Source organism: Haliaeetus albicilla, chromosome 14, assembly GCF_947461875.1.
Source record: "Haliaeetus albicilla chromosome 14, bHalAlb1.1, whole genome shotgun sequence".
NCBI lineage: Eukaryota > Metazoa > Chordata > Aves > Accipitriformes > Accipitridae > Haliaeetus > Haliaeetus albicilla.
Genome location: NC_091496.1, coordinates 36,296,822 through 36,316,397, shown reverse-complemented (window position 1 = coordinate 36,316,397; position 19,576 = coordinate 36,296,822). Strand labels below are relative to the sequence as shown.

Sequence of the window (19,576 nt, the reverse complement as noted above, 5' to 3'; positions counted from 1 at the left end):
TAAGGCCTTGAATAGCTTTATTGAAATCTGTATAAATAAACATGCGCATTTCAAATGTAAACCCAAGTGAACTCAAGTGCAGACAAAATTTTAACCTCTGTCATGCAGGAGGTTAGTTTACATTTAAAAAAAAAAAAAACAACCTCAAAGCAGCTTTAAAATACCAGGATGAAACACCAGTTTTAATATCAAGGTATAAAGCAAAGCCATGTCCAACATACCTCATTTATATCCTGGTCAAATGCAATATTTTAAACTTTTTAATGCTAACATAAATAAATAATTTACCAAAATGTGCACTCACAGAGTGAACTTTTATTTACAATACACAATTTATAACCTATTGTATTTGATTAGTTCAAGTGAAGAACATCATACTTTTTGCTTTTTTCTTCTTTAAATTACTTGTTTTAAACAGTGGGACACAAAGCAATTCTCCAGGTAGTAGATATGTGAAGTGTGCCCCCGCACTTAAGAGCCCCTCTCAAAGGCAGTATTGTATACAAATCAACAATACATTCTTCCAACTAGATCAAAGGGAAAGCAGCAAATTAAAAAATGTTTCAAACTGTCACACTTATTTTGGCATCCTGGACCCCTGGACATAGTTAACTAAAATCCAATTCAAAGTTTGTATGCCTTATATACTGTACAGGTTCTGACTTGAACATGCAAATGCCAGTTCTCTTATAATGAGTTACCTTTTCAGATATGCTGTAAGGCTATGGTGAATTCCATCAGGAACACACAAAGAAAATTAACAGGCCTACCTTTAAAGTCATTTTGTTCATTAACAATTTAAAGGCAGGTTATATTGAAAAAATTCTCATCTAAGCCCGATACACAGTCATTACTATGGATACAGGATACTATTAACTCTGACCCTATTACAGAGTAGTTTGCAAGCTGTCAAACTACAAAAACTGGGGAGAGAGAAGTTACAGCACAATTTTAAATTTTGGACTGACACCAGATTAAAATTATGCATGTCTTATAAGCAAGATAACAGGAATTATGTCTGCAGAGTAGATTCCAACAAGCAACGAAGGATACTTACATTTAATTGAAAAACTTTTTGTTAATGCAGCATGAAATCCAGAACCTGTTCCACAGCAGCAGTAAGATGAACATAATATTCTGGATGCTCAACTATATCACAAAAGGTTAAAACACCTTTTCAAGCTATTTCTTCTATTGTGACCGAATTGAAAAAAAAAAAAAAATTAGGGAGAAACAAAAATTTGCTGTTTCAAGAAAACTACTGCTTATATATTTATGACATTTTTACTTGTAGTCTGTGTGACAGCCTAAGGAACATGTATATATTCATCCAGAAACTAGACTTGGCAGTAGTATTCCTGCAGTACTAAGAAAATAAATGTCAGAAGTCCACAGATTTAACATTTTAGTTATTAACTCACAGCCAAAACAAAAGAAAACATAATCCATCAGAACAGCAGCAGAAAACTTAAAAGGGGTTTATTTGTGATTTCCTATATATAGCTTGTGAATACAAGACTGTAAATGCATTAGAGACAATTTCTGTTTAAGTTTTTATTGTTTCACTTCAAGTACTGCACATGTTAAAATGTAATAAAGATTTACATTCTGTTATCTGAAATTCCCCATCTCAGATTTTTATTCTTAATTTGGTGGGCAATTTCACTCTTTCAATAGGTATCCCCAGTAAGAGTCTCTTATGGCTTCTAGTTCTTCCATTAGTTAGTGTGCATACAATTTTCATTTTCTATATCATTATCATTTTCATTGCTGTCTTCATCACTTTCTAGTGGGATGCCTGTGGCAGCTGAAGCACCTTGTTTAGTTTCCCGGTCAAGAGGGAAAAAGCCAGTTCCACTGATTGTGTCCTGTCTCTGGTAGAAGAGCACATACGCTGCTTTGGACTGTAAAAGAGAGAAGTGTAATATGCTCATGAGGCTCCAGACAAAACATTTCCAGTCCAAGTTAGCCTTTTTTTTTTTTTTTTTTTTTGCTTCCAAGTCTACAAGGTAAAATTGCAAAGAGATCCAAAGCTTTCATGTAAGTTATTTTTGCATGTTGGAGCAAACCATTTTTGTTTCGTGCTGTCCTTTGAAAGAACACAAACTACTACCTACAAATTTACTGCAAGGTTCGTGATTTACTCTTCATTTTTCTTCCCTCAAGGAGAAAACATCATCAACAGTCCCAATTTTAGAAATACAAAAGGTACTTGCCACTATTTGGTCCTCACATGCAGTGGACACACTACTGTCATCAAAGTAGTACCATTTTCCATCATCCTTATTTTTTGCAAAAGCAGTATCTAGGACAAAAAAGTACAATGTCTAAGGACTTTGTATCTTCATAGATGTAATACAATCAGTTGCTAGAGTCTGTTACTGTCAAACACTTGACATTTAACTAACAAAAACCTATTATCACTATTATGACTCATACTTTCACACTTTCATTTTTTTAAGCAAAGAAAGCTTAAGCAAGAACATTCCCCTTCTAAAGAGAATGTATAGTGAGAAAGGACCGTCAAAATAAAAGCCCTCAGTCACTTTTTAATTTTTCTCTCTTCTTTCAAGGAGATGCACAATGTACAAAAATACAGACAAGTAAGACAAAATCAGTTGTAAGAGTACAGTAGCTCTTATGTTTTCTCTTTTCACAATATGCATAGCTAGAAGTATAAAAGAACCTACAATTATCCCTGAAAGCTCATTTCATACAGATTTTTGGGTTAGAATACTTGTGAAAACATTTCAAGGTAATGCAAAAAGTTGTCCCTCAACTATTAAAAAATGCCATTGATTCAAAGTGATTAGTACTTAAATCAAAATAAACATGGAAAGAAAGCTGGCATGTAGAATGATGATATTTGAAATCAACTTACAGTGCCCTCCTCCCATTCCTCCATAGTGGTTGGAGACAGCAATCAAGTTGTAGCGGCACGGCCCTGCATTGGGATTAATAAGGAACTCTGACATGTCCAAGTCGCTGTTTAAAAAAAACAAAAAAACAACAAAACCACACAAAAAAACAACCAAAAGAAGTTCATGTTAATAATATTTTTAACCATTTCACATTTTGGTGGTCTTTGAGTCCTTTACTTTATATTCCCCACAAAACACACATACACCAGACTACACTGACAATGCATCTCTCACTCTGCGAGTAGTGAAACAGGAACCAGTAACCTTAGCCAAAACTATCAGTAAGAGTTCTTCCATACTTATCTACTGTTATTATTTTTCCAAGTTCATACTTTTCACCTGCAAGTGTTTACGGGATCCATGCATGGAAGCTGAGAACAAAAACCATTCTACATAATTGCTGGATTAAATGTGTGCCCCAGTCATGCTAACTTTCACACTTCTAGCACCGAAATATTTAGGTTTCTTACTTTATTGGAAAGTCAACCAACGTATCCAACTTGTCCCTCATGTATCTGCTGTAGGAAAAGCGCTTTAAATGAACTACCAGTACGGGGGGCAGCGACCACAAGTCTAACTTCTTGGTAGCTTGCTGATGTTCTTTACAGTTTGGACAATACCTGAAAGAAAAAAAAAAATACCAATTTTAAATAACTGCAGTCTGTATGTGTGTTAAAACACATTACCACAGAGAAAGCCAGCCTCCTTCCAGTGGGAGGAACTGAATGAGCAAAAGCTGAAACACACACACATTCCATATTCTGTTAGTAATGCCATCGATATCCCTTCCAGTTTAAAATATGAGGTGCTAGTGCAGAAGTGGGCTCACAGTGAAGCTTGACAGCATTTTAAACACAAAAGTAGCACCCCCCCAATATAGGATTCTCGTCTCCTATAGTAGTTCCTGTATCTTTAGTTAAAACACAGCTTTCTCATATTTTATAAAAGATGACAAGGGGTTATGAAAATACTTCAGGAAAACTGACTATATGAAAAGCCATAAATAACAGACAACTGTGGTTCTTCCAAGTTTCAGTTTTGAAATTCACTCGTCTCCCACCCCATCCCACCTACCACTAAAACCAGGTAACAGTGACTACTGAAACCTGAAAAAAACTCCTTGCTAAAAAACTTGCCTCCTTTGTAGACAAGTACTAAACAGGCTGTGACTCATAAATTTCTGTTCCCTGCAATGCATACTTGTATCCTTCAAGAACTAAGGCTCAGGGAGGAAGGTAAGTAAGAATGCATGGAAGCAACTCTTCTGTGAAGTGGTCTATGCACATTCTGCATCTTGGTATCTAACAAGTAAAGATCTAGGAAAAAAAGAGATGAGCCCTAATTAAAAAAGACTGCACAAGTGTCTTTACATAGCACCATCAGATAATGACAAGAAATTAGGAGAACTGGAAGGGCAGGCTCTAACTGAAGAACTGTCTTCCCAGTCATCTTAGAATATTTGGAATACAAATAGCACTGGACTAGGGATGATGAGCTCTCATAGATTAGACCTGTGAAGACCTAACAAATGAAGAAAGAATGTGATTAATGGACCTCTGGTGAGATGTATCTAGTAGCAACTGCTTGACTTCAGCAGTAGTTACATTTTGTAGTTTAAATACTCTGCTTAAAGTGTGCTGCAAAAATGGAAGTGCTTCACCATACTTGAGTCATATGGTATCTCAAATAGTCTATCCAGTGTTGTATAATCTAGCCAACCCAGAAACAAAAAAGGAGAATTTGTAAGTCAGCCCCCTCCCTGTCCAAATAAAGGGAGGATCTCTGGTGACAAAGTTTGGAAGTCTCCAAAACTTTTAAGTATCCACAGAAGAAAAAGTGGCAGACCCTCTTTTCAAGCTTAATTCTGAGCTTCAGGTGTTGCTGAAGGACTCTTATATGCTAGAAAATTCCTGGAGAAGAAGGATCTTACAGGAATATCCTATAATTGTGAATATTCAGGTATGATTCCAAATCATAATTTGGAAGAACCATGGTTTAAGCACATCCCTATTTCATGTATCAATGCAAGGCAAGCTGTGTATTTCCACAAAAAAACCTTCAGTATGCACCAACCTTTCTCATCTCAGAAAGGAATATTTGTTTAAACCACTGCGTTGGATTTGGCACAATATTATTCATTCACTGTGGATCACAATTCACAGACTAGAATATCTTATGGATCTACCCTTCCTCCTCATTCTGAATGCATTAATTGTCTCTCATACAAATACAACCTTCTGCATATGGTAACAATTTTAGTTAAGCAATGGATCAAAATAGAAAACATTTTGTGAATTTTCAGCTACGCTTGAAATGACAAGGTTCAAAATACCATTAAGAAATCAATTGGGTATCTCTGTTAATGTTCCAAGTGTGGTTTTGATTACATTTTGAGAAATATACAATAGAACATAACAAATTTAATTTTTTGTCCTTACCACGGGTCTTCAGCACCTAGTTTTTCCTTTGTTGTGAACAGCTCAATGCAATCTTTTAATTTCACAAAAGGCTTTTTGGGAGGCTTATATTCCACGCTTTCATGTTTTTCAAAATCCTAAAGAGAAGTATTTCTTGAGTTAAGAGAACAAACGAAACAAAACTCATTTTAGTGATGTCGTCTTACTATAAACAGTAACTACAAAGCTCCTATATATGGAAAAACTGATCAGAAACCATTCAAGCAAAAAGTTTTCACAGCTTCAGATTTAATTCCAAATTAGTAAGCCTCAGATTTGCTATTTACTTAGACGTGTAAATGAAGTTTATTTATGACAACATATTTACTAAGAATAATGTGAAAAAAAAAAAAGAAATACCAGCTGCTTCTTTTGAAGACTTACAATCTCTTATGCCACATTAAGTTGTATTTTTCACTTTTTTTTTTTTTTTTTCCCCCTGGAAAGGGAAGCAACATAAACAGCTTACCTCTGCTGCACTATCATCAAAATATCTCTTCTTCAATTCAGGATCCCAATCCAAAGCAAGGAAAGATCTTTCTAAGATTAAAAACATGTTTTCTCTTAATATTATTTCTTGCTTTACATGAAATTGTATTAACTTTGGGCAAACACGCTTCAAAATGAATTAAACAATGCTAGCATGAATTTAAGATGAAAACTTAGAAGCACACACAATTTTTGCATTTCTAAGAGTTAATTACAATAACAACTTAATTTTTTATACAAAATTTATTATTGGAAATAAAGTTATATCAAATAGCACACAGAGAGAATGAAACACTATTCTATGGAAGCGGAATCAGAAAAATGTATCAGAATCAAACGTTGTCCAACCTGTTCCCCATGACTTACCGTCAAGCCTAGGTTGCCTATCATCAAATCTAATATGCCTGGTATCATCTTTGATGTAGTTTATGTCAGTATTGCCTAAATTATTGAACTGGAATGTAAACAATCGCTTTTTGTGTCCCGTGAGTGGTTGACCTTTGCAAGTATCCTCAGTACATAATCCATTTTCAGAGTCATTGTCACCTCCAACTGAGTCTTCTGACTGGCTGTTTTCATTCTCTGAAGGGAGTTCCTGATCCTGGCTGGATTCATCATCTTGTTCATCTGTTTCCATTTCACCTGAAACAATTGGAAGAATAAGGACGAAGAAATGAGGAAGAATAACAATAATTGAAAGACACTACAGGATTAACTTCGGTTTCAAATTAAACACAAAATACTAAACAAGTTTGGATATTCCAGTCTTACTTGGAGAGCCTTCTTCATGTATTCCATTTGGGCCGTTACCATTGATACCATGGTCCTTACAGCAATGTAGGGATCCTTCAGTGTCTTCACTTTCAGTACATGTTTTTACATATCGACTAAATATAACAAATGAAAGCAATGGTTAAAATCAATGGATTTTAAAATATTTACATTGTTCAAGCCAGATAATTCAACGGTTACAGCAAATCCTTCCTAGTGTACTGTATTCCTGTACTCCTTTCTCACTTATTCAGAACTAATAGTTTTATTGTCTAACATGTCTACCGTTACATGCACATCTGAAATTCTGCTTGTCTATGAACTTACGTTTTTGACGGTTACTTGATTTTATACAACTTGATTCTTGGTATTAGTCTCTGTTTGTCCAGAAATCACTTCTTTAACTGTTCATTAACCAAAAAAATTTATGGGTTCACTTACAGAGAAAGTTACATCAACAGAAAACGAAGCATAAATTTAAATTGGAGGTTATATGATTCTAATTTCTTCCACATAATGACACTTATTCCAGTCTAGTTTCAGAAGGTGTCTAACAGGTAGTTTTACAACATAAATTCATATATAAACTTGTACAGTAGATACAGGAGGTATAACCACAGCAGAATAATTGGAAAAACATTTCAATTTTATGAAGCCCTATAAACTGACAATACAGATAGACTCTCTACTGTCTTCTCAAATAATTTTTAGACGAGGTCATGCTAAAAAAAAAATCAAATTAAAATCCACACTAGTTCACATCTCAAGTGGCTAAAATTTTAGATTTAATATATTTAACAGAAAGCAAATAAAAGACTAAGTACTCAAATCTAATCAGTTTGTTAGCAATGCATGTAAAAATAAGTGCCTACTGATTCCAACTATTAACATTATTCATAACAAATGTGTTTTTCTTTAAACAATAACCTTACCACATTCTTAGCAGCAGCAGGTTATACAGTTTATCTTCGGTATTGTTTCTAGGCACTGCTATGAGAAAAGGTTGACCAAACAGTGAAGAACCACTATGGCTGTAGCTAGTGTGCCTGCACTTTTCCCTTAAACAAACAGGAATTATAACTTGTTCTGTATCTTCTGTTCTATTGATAGCAATTTCAAATCTAAAAGAAAAACAACCAGAAATACAAAGGAAAACTGTCATTTAAAAGGCTGCAACGGGGAAAAATTAAAAAATAATAAACCCCTCAAGATTTGTCTTTACCTTATGTCTAGGTTTTAATCTTTTGCAAATAACTAAATAAATTGCAAAGAGATGTGAAGGATGTTATCTGTACTTACACATAAATGTCATCACGTTCCATAATACTACTTAGATTTTCATCCATGCCAAATATCCTGTGGAACCTGTGATTGTATATATCGGTAACAATCATCTAAAAAGAAAATGGAGTATACATCATTAAATCAGGTTAATGTGTGTTAAAATGTTCATTGTTGTGCTTCATATAAGAAATCACTCTTACCTTATCTGCAGCAACACCAGACAAAGCTGACAATGCTGTGCAAAGATCCAATATATTTCCAATTTTGGGAACAACTACTTTGTACTAAAAAAAATAAAATGTCACTTTAATATCTTAAGACAGCAAATATGCATGAGAAAAAACCAAACACGTTATCACATGTTCAGCATACTTCACATACTTCTTTCAGATTCTTGAACTTATGGTGTAAAGTATGTAAATCAACTAACACAAATTCCAAAAGCTGCTGAAAATGTAGTAGTTACCTTCACAACTTTACTCATACAAACACACACACTTTGAATACTACATTTATTAGTTTAGATAATGCTTTTTTTTAAATCTTATTTTACTTTCTCCGTAAGACTAACAGCACCAATATTACTTAGATTTATGTTTCAACAGCACCTACTTATTTAAGCATTTAAATAGTATGCATGCTATTGACTAGATTCTTAAATTTGGAATACAACACGAGTTGTTTACAAAGCATTACTAGGAAAAAAAAAGCAACGGCAGGCAATGGATAAAGACTGAATTCTAATTTCACATGCAGAGACAGAACCTGACGATTAACAGTCAAAGAAAACCCCTCTGTGGCTTCCCTTAGTGCAGTACACCTGCAGTTTGTAATGAAAGTCCACACAAGACTCTTACCTGTTATTTTCATAATAAATAAAGACAGGATTAATTAGAAATAAGGTATTATAACTTTGTAATTAATTGCCATGTACAGCATGTGTTTAGTATCTCCTTAAGTCTTATAGTTATTTAGACTCACAAAAGCTCTACTGAACTCGTACTCTTCCCAAACTCTATTCATTCCCGCATACCCATCTCACATGTCATACATGGTCATCTGCAACTACTGTGTGTCCCTTATGCAAACCTGTTCTCACAGATAATTAAATCTCTAGCAGGCTCACCTCCCAGTAGTTAATACATGTCCCTTTGTCTGCCCCCTATTGCCTTTGAGAACACGCCCTTTCCCCCCACTTTCCTTCTTACAGTACTCTGATTTCAGGTGTTAAAGCCTTTTTGCAAGTCTGCCTAACTGCCCGTGTATTATTTATTTCACCTATCCTCACTTACCCTCTAAGGTACAGCTAGAACCATTTAATCATGATTTTGTTACCATAACCCATGTACATTGTTTCATGCCATTTTAAGGCATATAAAACCATCCTTCCTAGAAAAGGCAAAAGAGATAATCCTTACTAAGAAATCTCATCTGAAATTTTTTCTTTTGACTATTAAGTGATAGCATAGAAGAATTCAGGACGACCTAATATATTTAGTCATGGGGGTTTTTGCACCACTTATTACCAATATTTGCCTTTTGAGGCTAAGAAACTGAGGATTTAAGTCTGGATTGAGTGTATAAATTTTATAATCATACAAATTCATTATAGCAACACTAAAATAAAAAATTAGGACAGCATACATTTTAAAGATTAAGAAGCCTTATTAACACAACCATAAAGAAATTACCAATATCTTCCTTGAAACTGACAGAAATATAAGAAGGTATGTATAAGTCTTCCTCAGGCTTTCTAAGTGGAACTTCAGAACACATACCAGAAAACTAAAGCTTGTTGGATTTGCTTATTGTACTTAGGAATTTAAAAAACGTAAAGGAACTCAGGTTCATTGTTAATGCCATGTGAATCAGTTTTGTACATAAACTAAGAGGCTTACCTGCATAGGCTTTGCAAGTGGATCCATTCTAACTAAATAAACTTCCAAAGTGCGTTCTTTTTTCATGGGTAACGGAAGTGTCAAGTAACAAAAGGGATCAAAGGTTACGGATATCTTAGCGCATTCAGGACAAACTAGGGTGGATTTAAAAAGGCCATGAAATATATCTACAATGATGGAATCATTTCTTTTTAAATGGTTTTCCCAGGCTTCTTCAGCAACCACCTGTAATTAAAGCACGCCCTGGGTTATGACAAAATAGTAGGAAATGAACAGTGAGAATTATTAGTACTTGATAGAACATTCTCGGTTACCACCTAAACATAAAAATCTCACTCCAAAGGACCCTGTAAGATATGTTAGTACTATCAGGATCACAAGTTAAAAGATGTACGCTTTTCCTAGGACAGAGATTCTGTCAGTGGTATTACATATTCTGAGAGAGACTTCAAGTGGCTTGGGGCAAGACAAAAGCAAACAAAACTCAAAATTAAATCTGAAGTAACTCAGAGTTGTAACAAAAGAAATTATTTATATGCTTGTAGCTCAATGCTAGAAAAGTCTCCCTGAAGCAGGAGTACTGGAGAGAGACAGAGTGCTCCATACTATAGATATAAGAATAATAGAACAACAGAATGGAAATTGTTTCCCAAATGAATTCAGCATTGAATTGAACAAAAAGGTCTTAACAAAGCCTTAACACCTTCCCACGCCCACAACTATCTTCCAAATAAACAGAAATGTACACAGGTACTCCAACAAGATCTCCACTTTAAGGTCTTGGCTTATTTTCTGAAATCTCTTCCAGAAAAAGCAACACGTGATCAGTGTCCCAACCTTTCAGTCCACAATCATGTGGAAGTACCTTGCAACGTATACCCTTGACTAAAATGAAGATGGTCAATGCCAAAAACACTACCTTGTCTGGTCTCCCATCTGCATCCTTTAACTGAATGTAAGGCTTTTTCCTAATTCGATTCAAATCCTCATGTAATCCATCCAAGAGAAAAGCCAGTAGCTCTTGACAATCTTGTTGCTGATAACCAGAAAATTGTGGTGCAAATCGTCCCACTTGTGTCTAAAAAAAATAAATACAAATACTTCTGGTACCTTAATCATTATAAAGAACAGATAATTCCGAGATGCTATGGCAGAAAGTTGAAAAGGTAAAAGTTATAAAGTTATAAAACGTAAGCTTTTCAATGGAGACAGGAAGTCAAAACTAATTCTCAAAGACCAAAGCACAAGGACAGTTGCTACTTAAATATACAACCAAGTGTTTTAACAGTTAAATGAATGGGCTGCATACTGATGAATATCACTTCAAATTCTTATTCTTGCATATTTCTATAAGTTTTGTATACTTAAAACTACAAAACCAAAACTGACAATGTACATTCAAGTTAAATTCCCTACTGACCTTAAATGCTCTTGGGGTAACATAGCTGTATTTTCCCGACCACATTTGCTTGATAAGCTCTGCATAAGATTTTGCTATTTCACCTCGCATTCCTAAAGGATTGTCAAAATTCAGCTCTTCTTGGTATTTATCATTGAGGAAATATTCTGTAAGAGGAGGTGTGTTGCTCAGACACTGTAAATAGAAATACAGAATTTTTGTAACAGTGATTTGAATTAGTTCCAAACAAATTAGTTCTAAACATTCTAACAATGTTTGAACTTTGTTAAAGCAGCCGTGAAAAATACTTTAAAAACTGTAATGCCTAGTGCCTGCAAGGAGGAAAAAAAGAGAAAAAAAAAGTCTTTTTGCAGAAATAAATAATGGTTTTAAACCAAGACTGGCTGCAGCTTTCGTTACAAGTTACACACAGATAATATTTTTCAAAAACTTTACATCAGAATTTATTAGACATAGTAGCCCAGCCAACCACAGTGTGACAGTAATTTGTATCAGGGTTTAAAACAAACAAAACAAGGTGGTTCTTGATACCTGAATAGTAGCTTTATAAAAATCCTTGCTGAAAGTTGTTATAGATACACAAAGTTTACAGAGCCTCAAGGAGAGACTGCATAGGTACTTGGAAGAGAGAGCCAACAGGGCTTATTAAATCAAATTACACCACATTCAGAAGAACATGTGAGCAGAAAATAGTTGAAAACAGAGATTTTTTTTTTTTGGCAGGGGTGGGAGGGAAGGGAAGGTGAGGATGCTTGCCATATTCCTTCTCTTCCTAGGCATCTCCTTATGGATGCTGTTGAAGACAGCAATCTATGCTAGATGGACTAGACCTTGAATCAGAATTGGTGCAGCCCTTCCTATGTTCTTTTAAATTTTGTGAAGCTGTTTAGAGCTGAAATTATTTCAAGGAAAGCAAGGGCCTTGGTTTAGACTGAGAATGTCTTATCCTCTGTACCAGTTTGTCTCTTCTGTCAGCACTTAGAGATAGCAGGATGTTATCACTGAAGTGTGATTTACAATTTTAGGAAACCATGTTGAATTTGTGTGTGCTACTCCTCACATTCCTTTAAACAAAAACTTTTCCATCACTCGGAAATGATCCCCATGGCATGCCTTAGCATATAGACTTAACAAAGTTTCTTCATTAAATATTATCAGCTTCTCTGCATTCTTTCCTCTATTAAAGATTCCAAGAAAGGTCAAATATTTCATCAGTCTCATCTGCCTCTCTGTAAACAAGGGGAAGAACAAAAATTTTAGCTCCACATTCACTACTGCGTAAGATGCAACAGTCAAGACTAGAAGAATAACAACTTTATTGAGCAGGGCAAGAAAAGTTATTCCTATTTCTGCCTATCATACCTGTGTGATAGTACAAAGCAAAACCAGTCATATGCTGTAGAGAGCTGAGTTTCGTGCCCATATTGCACTTGTTTCTTTCTCTCCCTCCTCACCTAAAGCCTTCATGAGCTGTCAATGCTGAAAAAAAATCCTGACCATTACAGACCCTTTAGGACACTGAAGGCTGAAGAAAGCTCATTTTTCTCTTGCTACATGGCAAACAGCTTTTATTCCTAGTAGTGGCCATCCCAAGCCCCCCCTACCTCACACTTCTGTGTTGTCGGTTCTGAACTGATCCATGCAGCTAAGAGGTGAAACACTTGGTGTCTCAAATCCATACAGAAGTGGTCAATCAGAGTTTTCAAAAGATTATTTTTAACATCAGCCTAAACGAATGGCTGGCCTACCAAGTTCCACCAGATACCCAGAAACTATACAGTGCAAACCATGCTAAACTAACTATAAGTAAAACTATGCTTTAGGTAAAATTGCATGTTCGATCTGAGTGATGTGACAAATCCTACCACCCAAAGAAGTCCTGCCCCTTCTTTGCTGATTCTCATCTGATTGCACAATAAACATATTCATCTCACTAACCTGTCAAAAAAATATTTTTCCTTCTCATTTTTCTTCTGGATTATTTTTGGCCTGGTTTAGGGGATCAAATCAGTTCAGCTGATCAGCTTAGTGTAAGGAATGTCCAGAACAAGGAACTAAATAATGCAAAATCAGTAAATTTTTCTACAGGTTTTTAGTCAAGCACTACACAATGTGCCGACAGTATGTTGTTTCACCAAAAACCTAATTTATCTTTTTCTAGTTTTCACCTGATAAGATTAGTTTTGTCACTTTCTCAGAATATTAATTTATATTTGTATGTATGAGTCAGATTACTGCAGATAATTTCCGTTTTTTTTCCTTATAACAATTTCCACATTCCAACGTAGGATGACACTGGTGGTAGTACTAGAATGCACAGGTATCTATCTGAACACAGCAATTTCTGAGATACAGAGCTGACATCTCTTCTAAAATATCAGATGCCACAACTTTTAAAAGAGTAGATGCTAAAGGAACTAATACAGTTGGCCACATAACCACTGATCTTTTCACATAACTGACAAAGCTAAATAATTACAGACACGTTTACTTCTTGGAAAGGCTGACAATGGATAACTATTCAGGATCACGATTACAGTTACAGGTGTAAAAGGCATCCAGAAGCCAATTTGAAAGGAAGCCTACATTCTTATTTTCTCATGATGTGGTTATGTTGTAGGTTATCATGGAAGCCTTACAGAAAGCATCAATAAATAAATAAAAAAGAGCTATTAGAACCAAGACAATCTACTAGACAGCAAAGTCATCAGATTTATGTGCCCTGTTCAACCTAGTGGTTTTGGGGTTTTTGTTTGTTTGTTTTAAAACACAGACATAGGTAAACTAACAAGTATACCAATGAAGAATAATAGTAAACAAATACAGTAAAACTACAGAAAACTGTCTGTGAACTAAAGAGGTAAAAGAATGGCACTTCATTTCAGGTACTACAGTCTCCATAAGTTTTCTTTAACCAACAAAACTTCTGTAAAGTGCTCAGTCCCTGCACCCAAACTGGTAGTTTAGCTAAATGATTGTGGGAGAAGATGGAACAAAATGTAGAAACTCCAAGACAACCATGACACAAACCACAGAAGAGAAGGATTAGTCTTCAGCGTGACAAAGGTTAACACTGAAATTATAGTTTCATGTTACATATTAATTACTTGGGGAAAAAAAAGGAAAAAAAGAAAAGATTTTTCTGTAGCAGAGCAATCTGTGTGTCCTGGTTTCAGCTGGGATGTAGTTAACTGTCTTCCCAGTAGCTGGTACAGTGCTATGTTTTGAGTTCAGTATGTGAAGAATGTTGATAACACTGATGTTTTCAGTTGTTGCTCAGTAGTGTTTAGACTAGAGTCAAGGATTTTTCAGCTTCTCATGCCCAGCCAGGGCACCTGACCCAAACTGGCCAACAGTGTATTCCATACCATGGGACGTCCCATCTAGTTTAGGAACTGGGAAGGGGGGGCAGGGATTCGCCGCTCGGGGACTGGCTGGGTGTCGGTCGGCGGGTGGTGAGCAATTGCCCTGCGCATCATTTGTACATTCCAGTCCTTTTATTACTACTGCTGCCACTTTATTAGTGTTATCATTATCATTATTAGTTTCTTCTTTTCTGTTCTATTAAATCGTTCTTATCTCAACCCACGAGTTTTACTTCTTTTCCTGATTTTCTCCCCCATCCCACTGGATGGGGGGGGAGTGAGTGAGCGGCTGCGTGGTGCTTAGTTGCTGGCTGGGGTTAAACCACGACACTGTGCATAACAACTTTCTGTGTAATCAATATCAAAGGATCAAAATCAACCTCCAAGAAAATCAGACAAACAACGCAACTGGACAAAACAATGCTTCAAACAATTTGCGCGTCAACTGTATTATGCAGCACTGCACACACTGTTGATGTCCATAAACATGTATACAAACACCTTGGAAGAGTTCTAAACTATTGAGTCAAAAGGAGACCTAATCACCTAAAAAGACACATATAGTCTACTGTTTAGAGAGCATCTAGTAGGGTGTCGGAGGCATTAAGATGCACAGGAAAATGAACAATGAATTATTTTTAGTGCCTTGTACATATATATATATGTACACACAATGCTGTAGCCTCACTGGAATACTGTAATTCCAATACTAGACTATGATCTTGTTAGCAAGTCTACCTGTCCTAAGAAACCCTCATATAGGAGGAAAAATAATAATAAGTCACGTTGTACTTCTCTAAATCCACGTAATTTAAATATATGAGAAAACTCTGGTAAAAAGAGTTTGTAAGGACTCTCACTGTTTAATTGAAAAAAAGAAAATTAAATGAATGAAGAAAGAGGGCCACCAAGACAGTCAGTGGCCTGGGAGCACCTGCCCTGTGAGAAAAGGCTGAAGCGTCGGCACATGTTCAGCCTGCAGAAGAGACTGTTTGTCATGGTTTGACCCCAGCCAGCAACTAAGCACCACGCAGCCGCTCACTCACTCCCCCCCCACCCAGTGGGATGGGGGAGAGAATCGGAAGGAAAAAGGTCAAACTCGTAGGTTAAGAACAGTTTAATAGGACAGAACGGAAGAAAATAATAACAACAACAAGATGACAATACTAATAAAAGAACTGGAATATACAAAACAAGTGATGCACAATGCAATTGCTCACCACTCGCTGACCAATGCCCAGTTAGTTCCTGAGCAGCGATCCCTCCAGGCCAACTCCCCCCAGTTTATATACCGGGCATGACGTCACACGGTATGGAATACCCCTTTGGTCAGTTGGGGTCAGCTGCCCTGGCTGTGTCCCCTCCCAACTCCTTGTGCCCCTCCAGCCTTCTTGCTGGCTGGGCATCAGAAGCCGAAAAATCCTTGACTTGGTATAAACACTGCTCAGCAACAACTAAAAACATCAGTGTGTTATCAACATTCTTCTCCTACTGAATCCAAGACATAACACCATACCAGCTACTAGAAAGAAAATTAACTCTATCCCAGCAGAAACCAGGACACTGTTTCAGGGAGACCCAACAGCAGCCTTCTAGTACCTACAGGGAAGTGAAGGAGAAGATGGAACCAGGCTCTTCACAGTGGTGCATAGTGGGAGGACAAGAACCACTGGGCTTAAGCGGAAACAAGAGAAGTTCAGGATATAAGGAAAAATGTTTTCACTGCAAGAACAGTCAAGCAGTGGAGCTGAGAGGCTGTGCAGCCTTCTTGCAGGTTTTCAAGACCCAACTGGATAAAGCCCTGGGCAACCTGGTCTGACCTCAGAGCCAAACTTCCTTTGAGCAGGAAACCTCCTGAAGTTTCTTCTAACCCGAATCATCCTATGATCCTAAGGTAATGAGGAAACATTTATTCACATCCCATAAGAGATATTACAGAGAAATAATGATAAAAATAAAAATTCAAAGCAAAGAAAACTTCATTACCTATTATGCCAGTGAACTGGGGAAGTGAGAAGCAGACAATAAGATCTGAGCTAAAAATTGAGTATTCCTGTAAGTATCATGGTTCTTCAGCTGGCCTACTTAATAGCAATTTTATGCAAGGGACATTGAAATTTCGTATTTCAGCCTTCTAACAAAAGACCAAGAGCTGTCTGACTGACAGAAAGATCCAAGTAATAGCAGAAAAAGTGAGTTACTTTACACCTGTCTATCCTACTTTTGTCTGAAGTACTTAGTGTCAGATACGGCGAAAAGCGCTCAGCTAACACGACCCTTAACCTGAACTCCTTATGCCTATGGCAACTGAAACAGAGCACTAAAAACTTAATCATTTCAGGTTTTGGTGAAAGATGTTATGTTTTGTCTGGATAATCTCACAGCCATAAGTAACTGTAGAGGGAATGTTAATCAGCTTTCCAAAGAAAGAAAACTGCTGAAATACCCCATTGCAAAGCTCTCAACAGCTGCTGTTCAGAAGTCAAGTACATATAATCACGCTGATGGAAAAAACATAAAAATGAAAATGTGGGGGAAAAAAAGAAGTGTTTTTAATTAAAACACCTACTTTCATTCTTCTCCTATTTTTGAATCACAAAATGAAAATTTTGTGAACTCTCAGGTTTTCACTGTGAAAGTAAAAAAACAAACCATTTCCCACAGAGCTCTAATCACTAGTAACCCACCAAAAGGGCAAAGCAATACTTAGGAAACATCCACAGGTGGCAGCACAGCAATACTTCATGAGATTTGTATTTTTCTAGGTTTTTTCAGCTAAGATCATAGCCATATACATAACTGGACGGGAATAAAACATCTACTTGCCAAATATATAAATTTTTTTTTGCTCAATATGGGTTCAAGCATTCACAATAATGTGTTTTCACAAGCTCCCTTTTGTCTTTCCTGTTTCATTTAATGCTCAGATCTGCAAAACCAGACATTTAGGCCTTAATAGTAAAAATCGAGCCTTAGGTGTTAGCACTGAAGTAAATTAGATACATGGAATACCCCTTCAAAAGAATGTGAAAAATCTATATAAAAGAAAAGCTCCAATATAACCAAAATATGAAATAATATTGAATTATTCCTTTTTTTAATAAGAAACAGTGATAAGACAACAGCACTTGGGAGAAATACAATGGTATCTTAACCTTCTTGGCCTTACTCCTACTCATCTTGCAGCTATTTGTGGTACCACAGAGGATCTTACCCACGTCTTCACCATCTCTCCTCTATTCTTCTTGAGCTTTGTAACACTAAAAGCCCCTACTTGGAAAAATCAAAGGTCTCTTTACAATAATCACAAGGATGAAGGGGCAAGCCTAACCTTAATGAACATGCAACAAAATTTAAGAAACTGCCAGGATTATCACATTTCTACCTCGTATGGCTACAGGGCAAAAACCTTCAGACAAGTTTGTCAGACTATGGAGAGCAAGATGTGCAAGGAACTGGCCACCTTCTTCAAGGAACACTGATAAGAGTTCTGATGCAAACCATCTTCACTGTACATGAGACGAGAGCAAAGAGAAGAGAAATTAAACAGTTTCTGAAGCAGAAATAGCTCTTATGTGAACACTAAGGGGCCTCAATGCTGTCTGGGAAGGATGAAGATCTGAGAAAAGTGGTAACTGGGAAGAGAGCAAATAAACTAAACTCTGCTTCTGTTGAAGAAAGCTATATTGATTACACTCAGCACTGACTGAGTGGAAGGGATCAAAGCAGGGCTGTTTGAATAGAACATGAACAGAATTGGAAACTATTTCAGAGTCTAAAACTCTACAGTAAACTATTTTGTTTAAAGAAAACAGATTTATGCTGATAACTCTGTGGTGACGTAACTGTGAAGGAAGACATCTTAAAAAGGTAAATAAGCTAGAGTAGGTAACCAAAGCAGATCAGAGAACTGCAGAATAGTTGAGGTTGGAAGGCACCTCTGGAGATTGTCTGGTCCAATCCCCTGTTCAAAGAAGAGTCACCTAGAGCAGGTTGCTTGGGATTGTGTCCAGTCAGGTTTTGAGCATCCCCAAGGATGGAGGCTCCACAGCCTCCCTGGAAAACCTATTCCAGTGTTTGACAACCCACACTGTAAAATAAATTTCTTACATTTAAATGGAATTGCCTGTGCTTCGGTTTGTGCCCATTGCCTCTTCTCCTTTCAGGGGGCACCGCTGAGAAGAGTTTGGCTCAGGTTCCTTTACTCTTCCCCCACCAGGTATTTCTACCCTTTGATAAAATCACTTTGGAGACTTCTCTTCTCCAGGCTGAACGGTCCCGGCTCTCTCAGCCTCTCCACATAGGTCACATGCCGCAATCCCTTGATCACCTCTGCGGCCTCCCGCCGAACTTGCTCCAGTACATCCCTGTATCTCTGGTACTGGGGAGCCCAGAAGCGAACCCAGCACTCCAGGGGTGTCTCGCCAGTGCCGAGTGGAGGGGAAGGATCACCTCCCTTGACCTGCTGGCAATGCTTTTCCCGGTGCAGCCCACGAGGATGTTGGCCCAAGGACACGTTGCTGGCTCATGTCCAGCTCTTTGCCCAGCAGGACCCCCGGTGCTTCTCTGCCAGTCTGCTTTCCATGCGGTCGCCCCCCCACCACCACCACCTCCACCCCAGTGTGTACTGGTGCCTGGGGTTATTCCTCCCCAGGTGCAGGCCTTTGCATTTCCTCTCATTGAACTTCAGGAGGTTCCTGTCTGCCCATTTCTCCAGCCTGTCGAGGTCTGTCTGAATGGCAGCACACCCATCTGGTGTATCAGTCCCTCCTCCCGTTTTCCTGAAATCTCTCATCTTGCTGAGGGTGCACTCTGCTCCATCATCCAGGTCAAAGCCTAGAGCACCCAATATTCCCCAGCAGAATTCCCTAGTGTGCCATCCACATATTATCTGGGCCCATCCATTCATAGCTTCCAAGATTAGACCAAGTCAAATGTGTTCAGAGTGCTTCAGCCATAGGCGTTACACCTC

The 19,576-nt window shown here is 37.2% G+C and overlaps 1 protein-coding gene across 2 annotated transcripts in view; it reads right to left on the bottom strand.

Moving 5' to 3' along the window:
* The window catches only part of USP15 (ubiquitin specific peptidase 15), a 72,861-nt gene continuing 53,285 nt past the window's right edge, over nt 1–19,576 (bottom strand). For both annotated transcript variants that reach the window (XM_069802269.1, XM_069802270.1), the window contains 14 exons: nt 11,240–11,413; nt 10,739–10,897; nt 9,820–10,044; nt 8,122–8,205; nt 7,937–8,031; nt 7,570–7,758; nt 6,638–6,753; nt 6,233–6,508; nt 5,847–5,917; nt 5,360–5,475; nt 3,392–3,541; nt 2,882–2,985; nt 2,217–2,305; nt 1–1,904 (listed from right to left, as the gene is read on the bottom strand). In XM_069802269.1, coding sequence (XP_069658370.1) covers nt 1,719–1,904; nt 2,217–2,305; nt 2,882–2,985; nt 3,392–3,541; nt 5,360–5,475; nt 5,847–5,917; nt 6,233–6,508; nt 6,638–6,753; nt 7,570–7,758; nt 7,937–8,031; nt 8,122–8,205; nt 9,820–10,044; nt 10,739–10,897; nt 11,240–11,413 — 2,034 coding nt within the window. In that variant the 3' untranslated portion in view covers nt 1–1,718. The remainder of the gene's footprint in view (nt 1,905–2,216; nt 2,306–2,881; nt 2,986–3,391; nt 3,542–5,359; nt 5,476–5,846; nt 5,918–6,232; nt 6,509–6,637; nt 6,754–7,569; nt 7,759–7,936; nt 8,032–8,121; nt 8,206–9,819; nt 10,045–10,738; nt 10,898–11,239; nt 11,414–19,576) is intronic.